Genomic DNA, 16037 nt, shown 5'->3' on the forward strand with positions numbered 1-16037 from the left:
GAATTCTTGGAGGGGAAAGATTGCTTCTCGTTCATCTGTATCTTTAGAGTTTAACTTGGCAGAACTTGGCACAGATAAGCAGACCACAGGTAGGAAATAGGTTTCATCTCTCTTGCCAACTCTAATTGATTGACAATGTTTGCACAGAATACTGTGTAGATAAGGATGTGAGGCCACAGTTGGGCTCAGCAGGAAAGAGTTCCACGATTTGATTAGGGATGTTCGCGGTGCTACAGGTAGAGGGCACAGTGCATAAATGGCATGGATATTCCATAACTGTTTCAGATGCTACATAAATAACCAATTATCAATTAACTTTTCATAAACAAATGATCCTAGCTGAAAGACATGAACCAGTTGGAGTTGTTGCTAAATAACTTAGTTTTCTCTTATAGTTTAAAATTTGGGGCAGTCATTATAGATTTTTATGCTAGAAACTTGTGACAACTAGAAGCATAACATGCTTACAGCAGAAAATTCATCACAGGTGATCAAATGTGGTTGAAATTTTCATTTTACAGGCCTTGCTACATTATATTACACCTGTCATCGGTGATATTTCCCATATAAATACAGATTTGGAGACTGAATTCTTTCAAGATTTTTGTGGGAACTGTTATCCAAACTGTTTAGATATAAGCCAACAATAGTTTATACTACTGATAAGTGCTTGAAATTAGAGTCAAGATGTGCTTTTCAAACCTGGGCTTCTGTCTACACCTTGAATCCACAAGTGGCAATATTGTTTGAGCAGATTCTGCTGTGGGATGAAGTGGTTTATTAGTCAGGGGCAATGAGGAGGAAAATAATACTCATCTGTGCCCATTTATTTCAAGATGAACTTCATTCACCTAGCAAAGTACCTGGAACACTTGACACTAAATGAATGTTTAATACATAAATGAGTAAATGAAAAAATGGATGGAAGGATGGATGGATGGATGGAGGGATGGATGGATGGATAGATGGGAGGATAGGTGGATGGATGGATGACAGATTAGCTTTGCTTCCATGTAATCTTGGTAAATTCAGACTGGCAATTTTACTTTCTTTCCACCAGATGGCGATAATGTGAGATTTAGGTTTAGGTTTCCATACAGAAAGCAGAAAACAAACAAAAAACAGTATTAGGAGAAAGAGAAGCCACAAAAGAGAGGTTAAGAAGGAAGAAATGAAATGTTTGTGTCAGATGCAGTTCTCAAGCATCTATGATCCCGTGAGATTTGTGACAGATCTTCCTCATACCATTTGTTATGCATGGGTGACTTTCACTCATAATCACTTTTCAGTAAAGCAGCTATATTCAAAACCAATCTTACTTATTATAAAAATCATAGGGCAATTCTCATAACTAAAATTATTATCTTTGATTTATATATCCACACATTTTCATTCATTTTATAATCATTTCTTAGTTAACTGATGCCTCACTTGGAAGTGAGGCTGCTTGCTAGCCTCACACAACTGCTAACCTGTGTGCCTCCAGGAAATGTACCCCAGCTATTAGACCTGCCAAAAATCATATAAAATAAGCTTGCCTAAGGCTCATTCATTCTATTAGCAAAGAATTGTGTGTAATATTAGATTAGTGTCCATCTCTTAATTAGAAAGCTTTTGGAAAATAAGAAAACTGGTTTTAAAATCCAGTGCTCTGTGTACATAGTGGGAGTGGGGATGGGTTCTGCTTTTTTGGCAAATAAAGATAAGAATATGAAGATTTAAAATAGGATCAAGTATTTCCTCTTATTAGTATTTCCCCAAGCAAGTCCTGAATTGAATGACACAGTAAGTTCCCTAAAAAGTAGAAAAAACAAACAAGACTCAGAAATATTTCATTATAAATATTGAATATGATATAGCATATCATTTGCCCCTTACTAAAGAAAATCAGAACACAAAGGCTTTTTAAACCTCCTTGTAAAACCTTGGTCACTGAACACAAAAGAAGCTGAAAAGGCTTTTAGGGAAGCAAATGAAAGGAAACTAACCATTACTGAGTTCCTAAACACTTTCACACTTATGATCACAATTAATCCTCACAACAACCTCATGATGTACAAATGGGAGGCAGTGTAGCACAGTGAACAATGGAAACTTTGGAGTCATAGACTTGATTTCCAATGCCAACTCTTACTACTTCTTGGCTGTAAAAACCAGCAAGTTATTTCTCTCTGAGCCTCAGTTACCTCATTGGTAAACTGGAGATAACATCTCATCTCATGAGGCATTCATGAGGAGTAAATTTAAGTATCTAGTAGAGCCCTGGAACACAGCAGGCACTATTCAAGTTTTCTTTTATTATTATTGCTACTTTTATTTTTTCTACTGTGATTATGGTATTGATGATGATGAAGTCAACTCTGTAGTCAACTTTATAGGCTCAGAGAACTGAAGTAACTTGCTTAAGGCCGCACAGTTAGTGAGCTTAAAAGGCATCTAGCACAGTGTCTGATACTATAGCGGGTGCCCAGTCAAACTTACGTTAACTTTCTTCTTTCCTATTTTAAAACTCAATGATTTTCTGAGAATTTTGGATGCATGAGACAAGTGCTCGGGCCTGGTGCACTGGGAAGACCCAGAGGGATCGGGTAGAGAAGGAGGTGGGAGGGGGTATCGGGATGGGGAACACATGTAAATCCATGGCTGATTCATGTCAATGTATGGCAAAAACCACTACAATATTGTAAAGTAATTAGCCTCCAACTAATAAAAATAAATGGAAAAAAAATAAATGCCTTGATTAATAAAAAAAAAAAATGAGTCAGGTCCCCTCTAGCTAGTTTGATGCGAGATGCTACCATATGTTTGCAAAAATCAAGAACATTTTCTTATACATAAAGGTATACATGAACCAAAATAACACAGAGGATTCCAGACTCCACAAAAAAAAGGATGATCGGGGGCCCACAATTTTGCCTGATGTGGGTTAATTCATTTCTCCCCTAAAGAGACACATATGTTCCCTCCTAGGTGTCTCTAAAGATCGTGAAGTCAGTGATAAGAAGACCCTAACTTTCCAAACTCTCACTTCCTGGATCTTTATACTTGACAGAAGTCAATATAACAAATGATGGTGGTAGTTAAAATAGGTCGAAAACATGTTTATTTCAGTTCATGGATGATAGATTCGGGTTTTGGTCCTTAATTTTTTTCAGGTCTCACTCTACACATTGTCCCTGGGTAATCTCATTCATCTCCAGGCATCCCCTAGTATATAAGACACCAGTGAACTCAAGTCTATTTATTTCAACAGTCCAGATCTTTCCTGAAGTCTAGACACACATTAACAACTGCTTGGCAGGAAAATCCACCTGGATGTCACCCAAGCAACTTCAACCTAACATGTTCAGAAAGAAACTCATTCCCTTTCAAACCCACTCCTCCTATTTTTCTTCTCTTGGTAAATGGATCACCATCCTCCCAGTTTTCTGACTTGAAATTCAGAATCATCTTTGACTCTGTTATCTCTTTCAAACTCGACAAGTAATCAATTACTAAGGCTTATCAATTCTACCACACTAATACCTCTTGAATATGTTTCTTCACCTCTACTGATACAGCCACAGTTTAGACATTCATCACCATCCTTAGCCTGGGCTAATTCAGTGGCTTCATAGATTGTCTCCCTGCATCCAATTTCCCCCAATTGCAATCAGTCTTCTACACTGCTGCTTACACATCTACAATACTCTTCTATACTTCTCATCCAAAAAATTGTAAGTCATCAGGAAATTCTCTATTACTTAAAAGCTTTTTAAAAAAATGTGTAAAGGAAAAAAAGGAACTCCTAACTTGGGCGTGGAAGACTTTTTGTGATCTGACGCCAATGCACCAATTTTCATATTGAAATTTTCATCATGCTAAGTGTTTTCATGATTGTATGCTTTTGCACCTGCTAACCTACCCTCTGGGCTTCCCTGAGAGCTCAGTTGGTAAAGAATCTGCCTGCAATGCAGGATACCTGGGTTCGATTCCTGGGTGGGGAAGATCCACTGGAAAAGAACCCGCCCCCTTGGAATGTCCTTTTCCTGAGTGTGTGTCTGTGTGTGCGCGCGCACGCGTGTGCACAGTCACTCAGTCATGTCCAACTCTTTGTGACCCCACGGACTGTAACCCACCAGGTTCCTCTGTCCATTGGATTTCCCAGGCAAGAATACTGGAGTAGGTTGCCATTTCTTCCTCCAGGGGATCTTCCCCACCCAGGGATCGAACCTGCATCTCCTGTATTAGCAGGCTAATTCTTACCATCATACCACCTGGGAAACCCTCATCCTTTTCCTGGTAAACTCTTATTCAAATGCGAAAAAATTGATCAAATATCACTTTTCTATGGACCCTGCTTCACCCATGTACTTCCATAGTGCTTTATTTATCTGTAAATGTACCTGCTACATTTAAGTGTAATGATTTGTCAGATGTCTATTTTCTCCACAACATTATGGGTTTCCTACAAGCGGAAACTATCATGGTCATCTACATCCCAAGCATCTGACTTGAAGCCTGACACATAGCAAGTGCTCAATAAAAGCTTATTGAATAATAATAGGCTATTAAAGAGAAATTAGGATGACATTTTAGGAGACAAACCTTCTCTCATCTCAAAATTTATTTTAAGCACAATGCATGCAGACAAAATCTGGCTAGGTCTTTATACTGACTCGATATAAAATCGCTTATATTTTTAGAACAAACTGTCACCATAAGTGAATTCTTATTTAAATTCACAACTTTATTAGGTCAAGCACTCTATACACTGATTCTATAAGCCACAACTCACAATTATAAGTTCATATTTTGTAAAGACAATCTTATAGAGAAATATTAATGATAATTACACATTGCTTAAAGCATAGTAGAGCCAAAAAAATTCCCATATGAAAATATTTCCTAATTTTCAGTTATGCAGAAGAAAAAAATTACTCATAACAAAGTTGCAGTCTTCAGCAGACTAAACAGGGAAGACTAAAATGAAGTTCTTGAAAAGACAGACATAAAACTTTTACCAAGTATGTTAAGAGCTAAAACATTAATGCTTTCTTGCATTTCTTTTTCCTGGGGATGGTCTCGCTCCCTGTCTCCTGTACAATGTCACAAACCTCCGTCCATAGAGAGTCCCTTGGACTGCAAGGAGATCCAACCAATCCATCCTAAAGGAAATCAGTCCTGAATATTCATTGGAAGGACTGATGCTGAAGCTGAAACTCCAATACTTTGGCCACCTGATGCGAAGAGCTGACTCATTTGAAAAGACCCTGATGCTGGGAAAGATTGAAGGCGGGAGGAGAAGGGGATGACAGAGGATGAGATGGTTGGATGGTATCACCGACACAATGGACATGAGTTTGAGTAAACTCCCGGAGTTGGTGATGGACAGGGAGGCCTGGCGTGCTATAGTCCATGGGGTCGCAAAGAGTGGAACACAACTGAGTGACTGAACTGAACTGAACTGAACACATTAGTAACATAGTTAATATAAATATTTAGTGTATATCTAAATGTTGGTATGAATATCTTAAATTTTGGCTCAATTTAAAATTTTTCTAATGTAAGATTCCAATGAAACAATTTTCATTTGTAATAATTTTTCATGGTCTGTGGTGGTCCCTGAGAATTTGCATTTCTAACAAGTCAGTAGGTGATTCTGCTGCTGGTGGACCAGGGTCCATGCTTTGAGAACCATTGATCTAGATAATCAAATCATTTTAAAAAAAAATCTCCACACAGACTTATTGTTTTTTTAAAAAAAGTAATCAGTGCCAACATCAGCATCTCTTTTTTTTCCTATGAAGTGAAAATGGGGTCTAATACCACTTCTCTATCATCTGAAAAGAAATAAGGAAATCATAGTTCTATCTACCTGTTTTCTGCTTATTAGAAACTATCTTGTCAATCCACAATTGAGAAACTAAGGTTGTCCAAAGGATATGTCCCACATCATGGCTGTGGCAGAGGGGGTTCCGACCATTTCTTACCTTCCCTTTGGACTGTGCTGCACAAGGTTTCAGCGTTCTGTCGGCAGACTTTCTGGACCTTTGCTTGGTAGTCTCCACTAACCTTTTTAGAGCTCTTTTAGATGCCGAAGATTTATTTGAGACTTTCGTCCCATATAGGCAATGGCTTGAAAAGCACTTAGCTGTTTACTTTTCATCTTACTATAAATTATTTATCTTTCAGTCTGTAAATGGCTATTTGTAGGATTAGGCAAATTTGGAATGTTCTGATAAGAGGATTGTTGCATGCAAACTCATGCATAATCCGTAAAAAGCACATGTAACCTACAACCACAGTTAGGATTGGCACATGAAACAGATTCACTGAGCATATGTAAGAAGTACGAATTATTAACCCATTAACATCAGCAAATTTGTTTCCGAAACATAAGTTTATGCATACAACCATCCCCTAGTGAGAAATCATATTTGCTATAAAAATCCAATAAAAACATACCTTGGGTAGATTTCTCGACTTCTTTTCTTGTCCTACTCTGGCTATTGTAATTCATCCTCAGCTCTTGGTTATATTCATGAAGAGTTTCTCTGGAGTTGTATGACTGTCTTGGTTTTCTTCCATCTTCACTCTCATCGGAAGAACTGGTATAAGCTAGGTCCATTTCATGCTTGACTTTTGACAGAGGCTGGTAGGGTTTGCAGTCTGTTTGCTCCATCTCTGATGAAGCAAGCTCAGTTTCATGAAAAAAGGAAGAGGAACTCCTTCAGTGTAAGCAGTCCTGAAAGAGGGATGGAAAAACACAAGCTTGCTTAGATTTGTCCTTTTGCAAGAAAATGCATCTGGCAGATTCACAATTGGTCCTGATAATACTATCAAAGGAGGGGAGCCAAAGACAAACTGCATGACATGAAACTAGCCTGGGGCAATAATAACACTGTGTTCCATGCATACTTCATCAAGCATTTAAGATTAAGCTGGAGGTAGCAGTATCAGAAAATACTTAAGGTTAAAAAGAGACAGCCTTCAAAAATATTTGTAATGAAAAGCAAATAAAGGACTGTGTTGTTCTGTGGTGTGTGCATGTTTTTAATGCTAAAGTCTGTGGTCAGATTAAAAAATATATATAAGATTTGAAAGCGGCTAGAAGTACAAATATTAACCCAGCACATCCTACATTTGACATGAAAACTGGTAAGAGAACTACATTCAGAAAAAAAACACGTTCTTGCCTCTGGTTTAATATTGCATTTAAGAAAGGGGCTCCGAGGAAGAGAATGAATCTGAGTTAGAGAGGCTCATGAAATAAAGTGTCCTTAAGGGGGACTGAGCTCTTTGTGTTCATATTGTGGCTTCTGCGCCTCGGGCTTGCAGAGCATTTTTAATGAGTTAGGTGGTGGTAAATTTTTGTTCTTCATAGTACCAAGAGGATATAAACAGCACTTCTAGTGAGTATACTGGTGTAGAAACAGCAGGATCTAAATCGGGTTTAGAAATAGAAATTTAAAACTTCATGATAAATCATTGAAAGAAATCCCCTTCCCCACAGAACGCTGAGCTAGGAGTCATAAGGCTCTTAAGACCAGAAGAGGCATTATCCCCCTTACTGAGCACAGAGCAGTTTGAGAAGCTCAAACGCCATCTGAGATGTCAAAGTCTTCTGAAAAGTTTTAAGTCCTGTAAACATGTGCTTATTTTCATTCTATATGTTCTTTTATCATCATTTTCCTGCACTCTTGCAACTTTGCAACTTGGTCCTTTCATACCATGTTAAAGCAACTTCGCTTGAAACCAAACAAGGCCATGATTTTATTTTGCAGTGAAAATGACTCCCTGATTTTTCTTCAGCTCTTCACCATATGCATTTTCAAAGAAATCGACTGACATCTGGATGGTGGCTCCTTTGTCACCTACAGTATCTCACTTTTGGGAATTTCTATCACATGTATAGCAAAAAGAACATTGAAATCGCTCTGTAAAGCTGATAGATTGACTGATGAGCATTCAAAGGTACACAATGTTTTGTAGCATGAACAGTTTCACTAGTTGGGGCCTTATTTCCCTAACCACATATTAAGGTCCTTGAAGGCAGACTCTGAGTCTTATGCATCTTTATATACCTCATACCACTTAGCACTACTCTAGGCACATACATAGTAAAAACTATTTAACTCCTGAAGCTACAAATTCCATAAGTGGTCTATGGAGGCACCTTGTTTGCTTGAATTGATATCAGAGCTGAGCATCCTTGGAGAGAAAGCAGATAAGTGAATATATACTGGTGATTCAGCAACAATCTAAGTTCATGCCATCTTACATACTGAATCTAAAATCCTCAATTCACAGCTCCAGCCTAGGTCCCTCCCCTGTGCCACAGACTTGAGTATCCAACAGCTTTCTCAATGTGTCTACTTAGATATCTAAAAGGTATCTCAAATGTATTGTGTTCAAAACTGAGCTCCTGATTCCCCTTCCCCACACTTTTCTTTCATAGTCTTCTCTTTCTTGGTAAAAGGCAGCTTCATTATTCTGTTTGCTCAAGCCACAGACTCTGAAGTCATGCTTGATTCCCTTCACATCCCACATACAATCCATCAGTTCATCCTGCTGGTACTACCTTTGAAATATAGCCAGAATCCAAAGGCATCCTCTACTTCCCCACTACCACACCAGAATTATTGCCAAAGCCTCCTAATTGATCCCCTGGTTTACACCATTGCTCCGTTATAGCACATTCCTCACACTCCAGCCAGAATGAAGCTTTTAAATCTAAGTCATGTCATCTCTTTTTGGCTCAAAAGCATTATTGGCACCTTCAGTTCGGTTCAGTCACTCAGTCATGTCCTTTAAAATAAAAGCTGAAATTCTTACAATGAGCTAGGTGGACTCCTACAATGTCCACCTCTCCCCACCCTAACCTCTCCAAACTCATCCTCTGATATTTCTTCCTATGTCACCCACTCCAGATGTATTGGGTTGGCCAAAAAGCTTGTTTGGGTTTTCATAAAGTGTTACGGAAAAACCTGAATGAAGTTTTTGGCAAACCCAATATTAGCCTCCTTGCTGTTTCTGAAAATACCAGGCACAATTCCACCTCAGGGCCTTTGCAACCTCTCATTGTAAACCACTAAAAAATGTCATTTCTCATCCTCCTTCCTGTCTTTCATAGAACTTGTCACTAAATGGTATACTGTATATTTTGTTTATTGTCTGCCACCAGTCTCTCCCATCGAAAATGTAACCTCCATGAAAATGGATATTTTTATCTGTTCTATTCATTTCTATATTCCTAAAATGAGCACAGTGCCTTGCATATATTACACATTTGATCAATATCTGCTAAATGAATTGAATAAACCAATGTCGAGACTTACAGAAGGGGCTAGAGAAAATGTAGAAATGAATAGACCATGGTCTCTGCACCCAAGGAACTCACAGGTGTAATATAAGTGATAACAAACAACTCTACTACAAAGTAGAATGGAATCACTCACTAAAAACAAAACAAAGTACTATCTAAGCATCAAAGATGAAGGTATGGGGAAAGACTGCTTATTTGTTCACCACCACCACCATCATTACAACCACTGAAACTCCAATGAGCATCTAAGGCCAATTTTAATCTCTTTCTTTACAGGTTCCCACAGCATGTTCTTCAGAAGGTATACAGTTTTCTGTATTTTAGGCCTTGAAAGTGAAAGTGAAAATATTAGTTGCTCAGTCATGTCTGACTCTTTGCTGCTCCATGGATTGTAGTCTGCCAGGTTCCTCTGTCCATGGAATTCTCTAGGCAAGAATACTGAAGTGGGTTGCCATTCCCTTCTCCAGGGGATCTTCCTGATCAAATCCTGGGTCTCCTGCTTTACAGGCAGATTCCTGGTGGTCTGAGCCACCAGGGAAGCCCCTTGATTTAGCTGCAAACAGTGCACGGTGACAAATGTACCAACAACAGACTTCTGAGATGCATCATTGCAGCTGAAGATTGGACATTCACCCAGAAAAGGAGACATCAGTAACATTTATTTCACTTTAGTTTAACCAACACATACAGTTCTTTGTTCATTAAAGACTGAAAGTTTACTGAGCAGGGGTGGAGAGCTATTTTCCACATAAGGTAATTGATTGGAAAAATATAAGAATCTTATAATTAAAAATAATAATAAAATGTTTAATAAAATGTCATAATATGGAGATAAATAGGTCCTGATCTACTTTCTAAACACACTTCCCAACTCTTACTTGCTCTTTCAGTGAAGTCTTTGGTTCACTCTGCCTGGGATTAACATAGCAGAGATATGTCAAAATAATGCTCCCTGTTAAGTCTCAGTTGGTTATAAACTTACACCACTCAAATCTGTCAATTTAAATTTAAAAATGAAAACCATTTCACTTCTAATGCCTAACATTGTGTTCTGGTTACTATGATTTATCATGTTAAAATCTCCTCTATTTTTACATATAGAAATTTAGACATTCTTCTCTCCCTCAGTTTATGTATTTGCAACATGAAAATGAGATGAGGAGAGAGAGTGAGATGCCTATATCCATTTTGAACCATTCTTAATGTTCTCATCACAGCTACTCACAGCTGTAATCATTGAGTATCCCCTGGAAACAATCTTACACCACAAATTGGTAAAAAAAAAAAAAAAAAAAACCAAGAGAAAATAATCCTTCCCTGCTCCCTGACCCTCAACCACAATTTCTTATCTTAAAATTTACATCAGTGGACCCAGATGGCAGAAAATACATTCCAGTTCTCTAGACACATGATACGAAGGCATCTATAACTGTGTGCCTAGAGCTGTGAAAGTACATAATAGAGATTTACCCAGGTCTTGAGAGACAGAGCTTGACATTACTCACAACTGGTTTACCTTTTGAAAATAAAAAGTGATAAAACATTAAGAAAAAATTAATATTCTAAATGTAACAAAGTTTGAAAACACAATACATCTGAAAAGATGCTGTTCTACATATGCCATGGTAAAGAAAATGCTCATATTTGCTTAATTGACTTTTTCATTCAGTGCTCAACATGGCATCCTGGAGGGCCACTGACAAGCCAATGTCATTTAGACATGATGATGATATTGTCAACTCATAGAAAAACCAAATGTATATATAATGCAATTCACAGCAAAATAATTTTTAATTTCTCGATTAGTTTGATGAATAATAAACTCAAAAAAAGCAACTGTGTAGGTAAAACACATGCTCCTAGGTAACAGACTAAAAAAAAAAGAAGTCAATTATCTTTCCTACTGCAGAAGATTCATTTTGATAGATCACATAGTATAAATTCAAATGTCACCACCTGTGGTTTACCCTTGTGTTTTCCACTTTCTACTTGCTAACAAGATAAACTCCAAGGTGACTTCAGAGGAGACCCAAGGAGGTTCTATGTTTATTTCTTTAGTCACCATAAGGCTAGGGAGAGACAACTTGGTGTAGGGAAATTACTGGCCTTGCAATGGTAGGATTATCACAACCACAATGAAAGCAGCAGCAGCCACAGCAGTAACTACCTCACAGCAGGTATCATGCCTACCAGTCACTGTCCTAAATGCTTTTCACATATTAAATCTTTTCATTCTTACAGCACCCTATGAAGTAGGTACTATTTTTATAGCCATTCTATAAAGAAAACCAAGGAACAGAGCAGTTAGGTGACTTGCCCAAGGTCACACAGCTAGTAACTAGCAGTACAGCTGAAATTTCAATTCATACAATCTGTCTCCAAAGACCATACTCCATCACTGTTCCACTTCGCCTTTCAGAAGAATATTGGGAAGAGTGGCCTAAGGTACACAACCCTCCCCTCTCTTGGAGCCCCTAGTTTATCTGAAGGTCATAGGAGATTAGATTATCTCAAAGAGCTCCTCCAACTCTAAAATCTCATGACGGTATACGAAACCAAAGGGAAGTTTAGATCGATTGACCCAAAAACTGGTGGGTATATTCAAAGCCAACTTTGCATTCCCCTCCCCTCAGCTCCCTTTTCTTCCTTTCCTGTCCCTTTCCCCAACCCTTCACACTCACTCCAGTCTACTACAGGCTAGTGTAAGTAAACTATTGCTTTTGAATCCATGGGTCTGTGTATATATCTATGTGCTGAGCATAACCTCCCTTCTTTTTTATCTCTTCTGTTATCTTCTTTCCATAGTTTGTTCTTTAACATATGGCTGCCCTCTCATATTGGAAAACAGATCTGTCCTACTCATAGGAACTGTTCACAAGTTTGGGCTTTCACTAAAAAGGCTCACTCCACCCTAGAGAAAACAACAAAAAACATTACCCAAGGAAAACAGGCCTTCTTAGCACACCAGACAAGAGGAATGAGAGTACCACATGCCTGGAGAATACCTAGCAAAGGGGGATAGTACTCTTTGGAATTATTACAATAATTTGTCTTTAATAACGACCTTTTATTTTAATGCAGACTGACTGATGCAGAAAACACTGGACTTAGGAAGTGAATGTGAACTCCTGGCTGATTCTTCTCTCACCTTTCTTTGTTTTTCTTAAGCAAACACTTAAGTACTGAACTGTCATGGAGGGTGGGAATAGCTTTAAAAGTAGCATGATTGCTTGAGGGAGAAAGCTCCCCTATAATCTTACCAGCCAGTAAGAGTTACTGCTGTCCCTCTGGCCCATTTCCTTACAGTCCTAATGTACACATATATTTTTTTCATGTTCTTTACTTCTCTGTGGATGTTTTTTGCATGTTTCTGTAGATTTGTGTAATGATCATTTTTAATGGCAGTATAGTATGGATGTATCATAATTTACACACCCATTCCCCTATTACTGGGTATTTATATTCTTCCCTTTCTATTTACAAGTATTATAACTAGAGCCATATAAAAATAACATGAACATCTTCAATATTTTTTATTATTTCCTTAGGGTAGATTCCAAGAAGTTGAATTAATGAGCCAAAAGGTTTGAACATTTTTGTGGCTTTGGAGGACTGTAATGATTTACACTGCTGTCAGCAACATGTGGGAACACTCTTCTTCAGCTGTACCCTGATCAACTTTGAGTATTTCTTTTAAATGTTTATTTGAAATAAATAAATGAAAGGATCTTCTTCCTTTAATTTGCATTTCCTTGATTATTAGCGACGCTGGACATTTTCTCTGCATGTGTTTTCTAGTTCTGTTTTCTCTCTTGTGAACTATTTATGGTTTTTGTGTCTTTATCAACTGGGGACCTTACTGAGTTTTTTAAAAATTAAACTATATTGGTACAATAAAGCAAATAAATTAAGCCTTTATAATATTTGCTGAAACTATCTTTCATAGTTTGCTGTTTGCCCTTTTTATTTTTCCCCTTTTTAGATGAAGGAACATTATACTAAGAAGAAAGCAGATCAGTGGCTGGACAGAAATCAGTTGCTTTAGATGTTTTAGAAAAATATAACAAACTTGATAAAAGTAAGAGTCTTTCTGAAAACAATTTGTTAGTATCTAATTACACTCCAACTGTTTGACTGACTTCACTTACTTATATACCAAATAAATTCTAGTTTGATTGAATTATATTATTTTTTTAAAATACCTATCAATGTGTGTATGATGATATCATATGACTTTTGTTACAGAATTGGCCAAGTATTATGGGGTTTCAAGGACACTGTCATAACATTCTAGTAAATAAAAAGAGAAGTAAATCATCATTTTTCAGGAGACAGGCTGAGAATTTTATGTACTGCATATGGATCTTCTTATCCAGGAAATGATACCTGTAGAACTAGACTGCTTTTGTGGTACATAGATATTCTGTTATATCAGAGACAGCACTCAAGAGTTGAAATTCTGTCTACTTGTATTGGTTTACATGAGCTTGTTTAACCTGTTTTATTAGTGCTTTCAAAATCTTAAAATGGGAGCATGAAAGGTCCCTTCTGGAAAAATATTCCTCCGAAACAACTGATTTGACTCAGTTGTGAGAACAGCTGCGGTGGATTTCCTCATAGCACCCCGGCAGGTGCTTTAGGCCATTTTGAAAGAGAAAAATGAAAGTCATTTAATTCCACAACTAAATAGTGATGATTAATTAATCTCACATCTCTTCCTGTATAGGCTCTGTTTCCCGCCCCCCCCCCCCCCCCCGCAGCTTCTTGTGTCTATTTGTTTTCATTATTTTTGGATAACAACTCTAAACATTTTTATGGATACAGATGCTAGAATACATGAGACAAGCAGGGAGACAGAATGGAAAAGCTGGTGTTGCTTCCAGGCTCCACAAAAACACTCTAACCTGGAAAATGATTTTAAAAGAAAAAATCAAGAATTTTAGAACAATTATTTTGGACACTTACTCTCATTTTATATTCTCCATTGCTACTTAGGAAACTGGGACTTGAAAACTCACACACACAGACATATGGTCAAAATTTTGGGGAACTGGAACAATATATATCATACTTTAAAGATTTATTATTTCATAATATCCCATTAGATAAATGGCAACAACTTACTTCATGCCCAAATGAGGGCCCACAATCTCTGGTTCATATTTCACGTTCAATGAGCAGGATGTTTTTTTAAATTGTGTATAACTACTTCTAAACTACTTTTAGAAAAGGCAGAAGAACCAGAGATCAAATTGCCAACATTCGTTGGATCATCAAAAAAGCAAGAGAGTTCCAGAAAAATATCTATTTCTGCTTTACTGAATATGCCAAAGCTTTTGACTGTGTGGATCACAATAAACTGTGGAAAATTCTGAAAGTGATGGGAACCAGACCACCTGACCTGCCTCTAGAGAAACCTGTATGCAGGTCAGGAAGCAATAGTTAGAACTGGACATGGAACAACAGACTGGTTCCAAATAGGAAAAGGAGTATGTCAAGGCTGTATATTGTCACCCTGCTTATTTAACTTATATGCAGAGTAGTACATCATGAGAAATGCTGGGCTGGAGGAAGCACAAGCTGGAATCAAGATTGCCGGGAGAAATATCAATAACCTCAGATATGCAGATGACACCACCCTTATGGCAGAAAGTGAAGAAGAACTGAAGAGCCTCACGATGAAAGTGAAAGAGGAGAGTGAAAAAGTTGGCTTAAAGCTCAACATTCAGAAAACTAAGATCATGGCATCCAGTCCCATCATTTCATGGCAAATAGATGGGGAAACAGTGGAAACAGTGTCAGACTTTATTTTGGGGGGCTCCAAAATCACTGCAGATGGTGATTGCAGACATGAAATTAAAAGACGCTTACTCCTTGGAAGGAAAGTTATGACCAACCTGGATAGCATATTAAAAAGCAGAGACATTACTTTGCCAACAAAGGTCTGTCTAGTCAAAGCTATGGTTTTTCCAGTGGTCATGTATGGATGTGAGAGTTGGACTGTGAAGAAAGCTGAGTGCTGAAGAATTGATGCTTTTGAACTGTGGTGTTGGAGACTCTTGAGAGTACCTTGGACTGCAAGGAGATCCAACCAGTCTATCCTAAAGCAGATCAGTCCTGGGTGTTCATTGGAAGGACTGATGCTGAAGCTGAAACTCCAGTACTTTGGCCACCTCATGCGAAGAGCTGACTCATTGGAAAAGACCCTGATGCTGGGAGGGATTGGGGGCAGGAGGAGAAGGGGACGACAGAGGATGAGATGACTGGATGGCATCACCGACTCAATGGACGTGGGTTTGGGTGGACTCTGGGAGTTGGTGATGGACACGAGGCCTGGCGTGCTGCAATTCATGGGGTCGCAAAGAGTCGGACACGACTGAGCGACTGAACTGAACTGAACTTAGCATACTTCTATACCTTGGTAATTTGAAAATAATAATACATCTCTGAGTTGTACTCTTATCTATCTCCAGCACACTATCTCTTCTGAAGTCCATCAACTACCTAAAGTAATTTCAAATTGTCTTTCTCTCATAACTTCTCAATATCCTTTGTGATAGATTATGTAAATCAGCTAAACACTTAGTACGGGGAACAATCTTCAAAAAAATTGAAGGTAACAATGTATAAAAGCCTTTTTACTCTTTGGAGAAGAACAAGAGCTGCTTATTTCCCCAAGTAAACAATCATATTCAATTCATTTTTCTTACAATGAAATCCACTGGGGTTC

The 16037-nt window shown here is 38.0% G+C and overlaps 1 protein-coding gene across 1 annotated transcript in view; it reads right to left on the reverse strand.

Annotated features, from left to right (window-relative positions):
- Window positions 1-16037, reverse strand: part of TENM1 (teneurin transmembrane protein 1) — an 887850-nt gene that overhangs the window by 622300 nt on the left and 249513 nt on the right. Inside the window, exon 4 of the mRNA XM_061137497.1 lies at window positions 6448-6727. Within this exon, the coding sequence (XP_060993480.1) occupies window positions 6448-6664 (217 nt within the window). The 5' untranslated portion in view covers window positions 6665-6727. The remainder of the gene's footprint in view (window positions 1-6447; window positions 6728-16037) is intronic.

This window comes from Dama dama, chromosome X (genome assembly GCF_033118175.1).
Source record: "Dama dama isolate Ldn47 chromosome X, ASM3311817v1, whole genome shotgun sequence".
Lineage (NCBI taxonomy): Eukaryota > Metazoa > Chordata > Mammalia > Artiodactyla > Cervidae > Dama > Dama dama.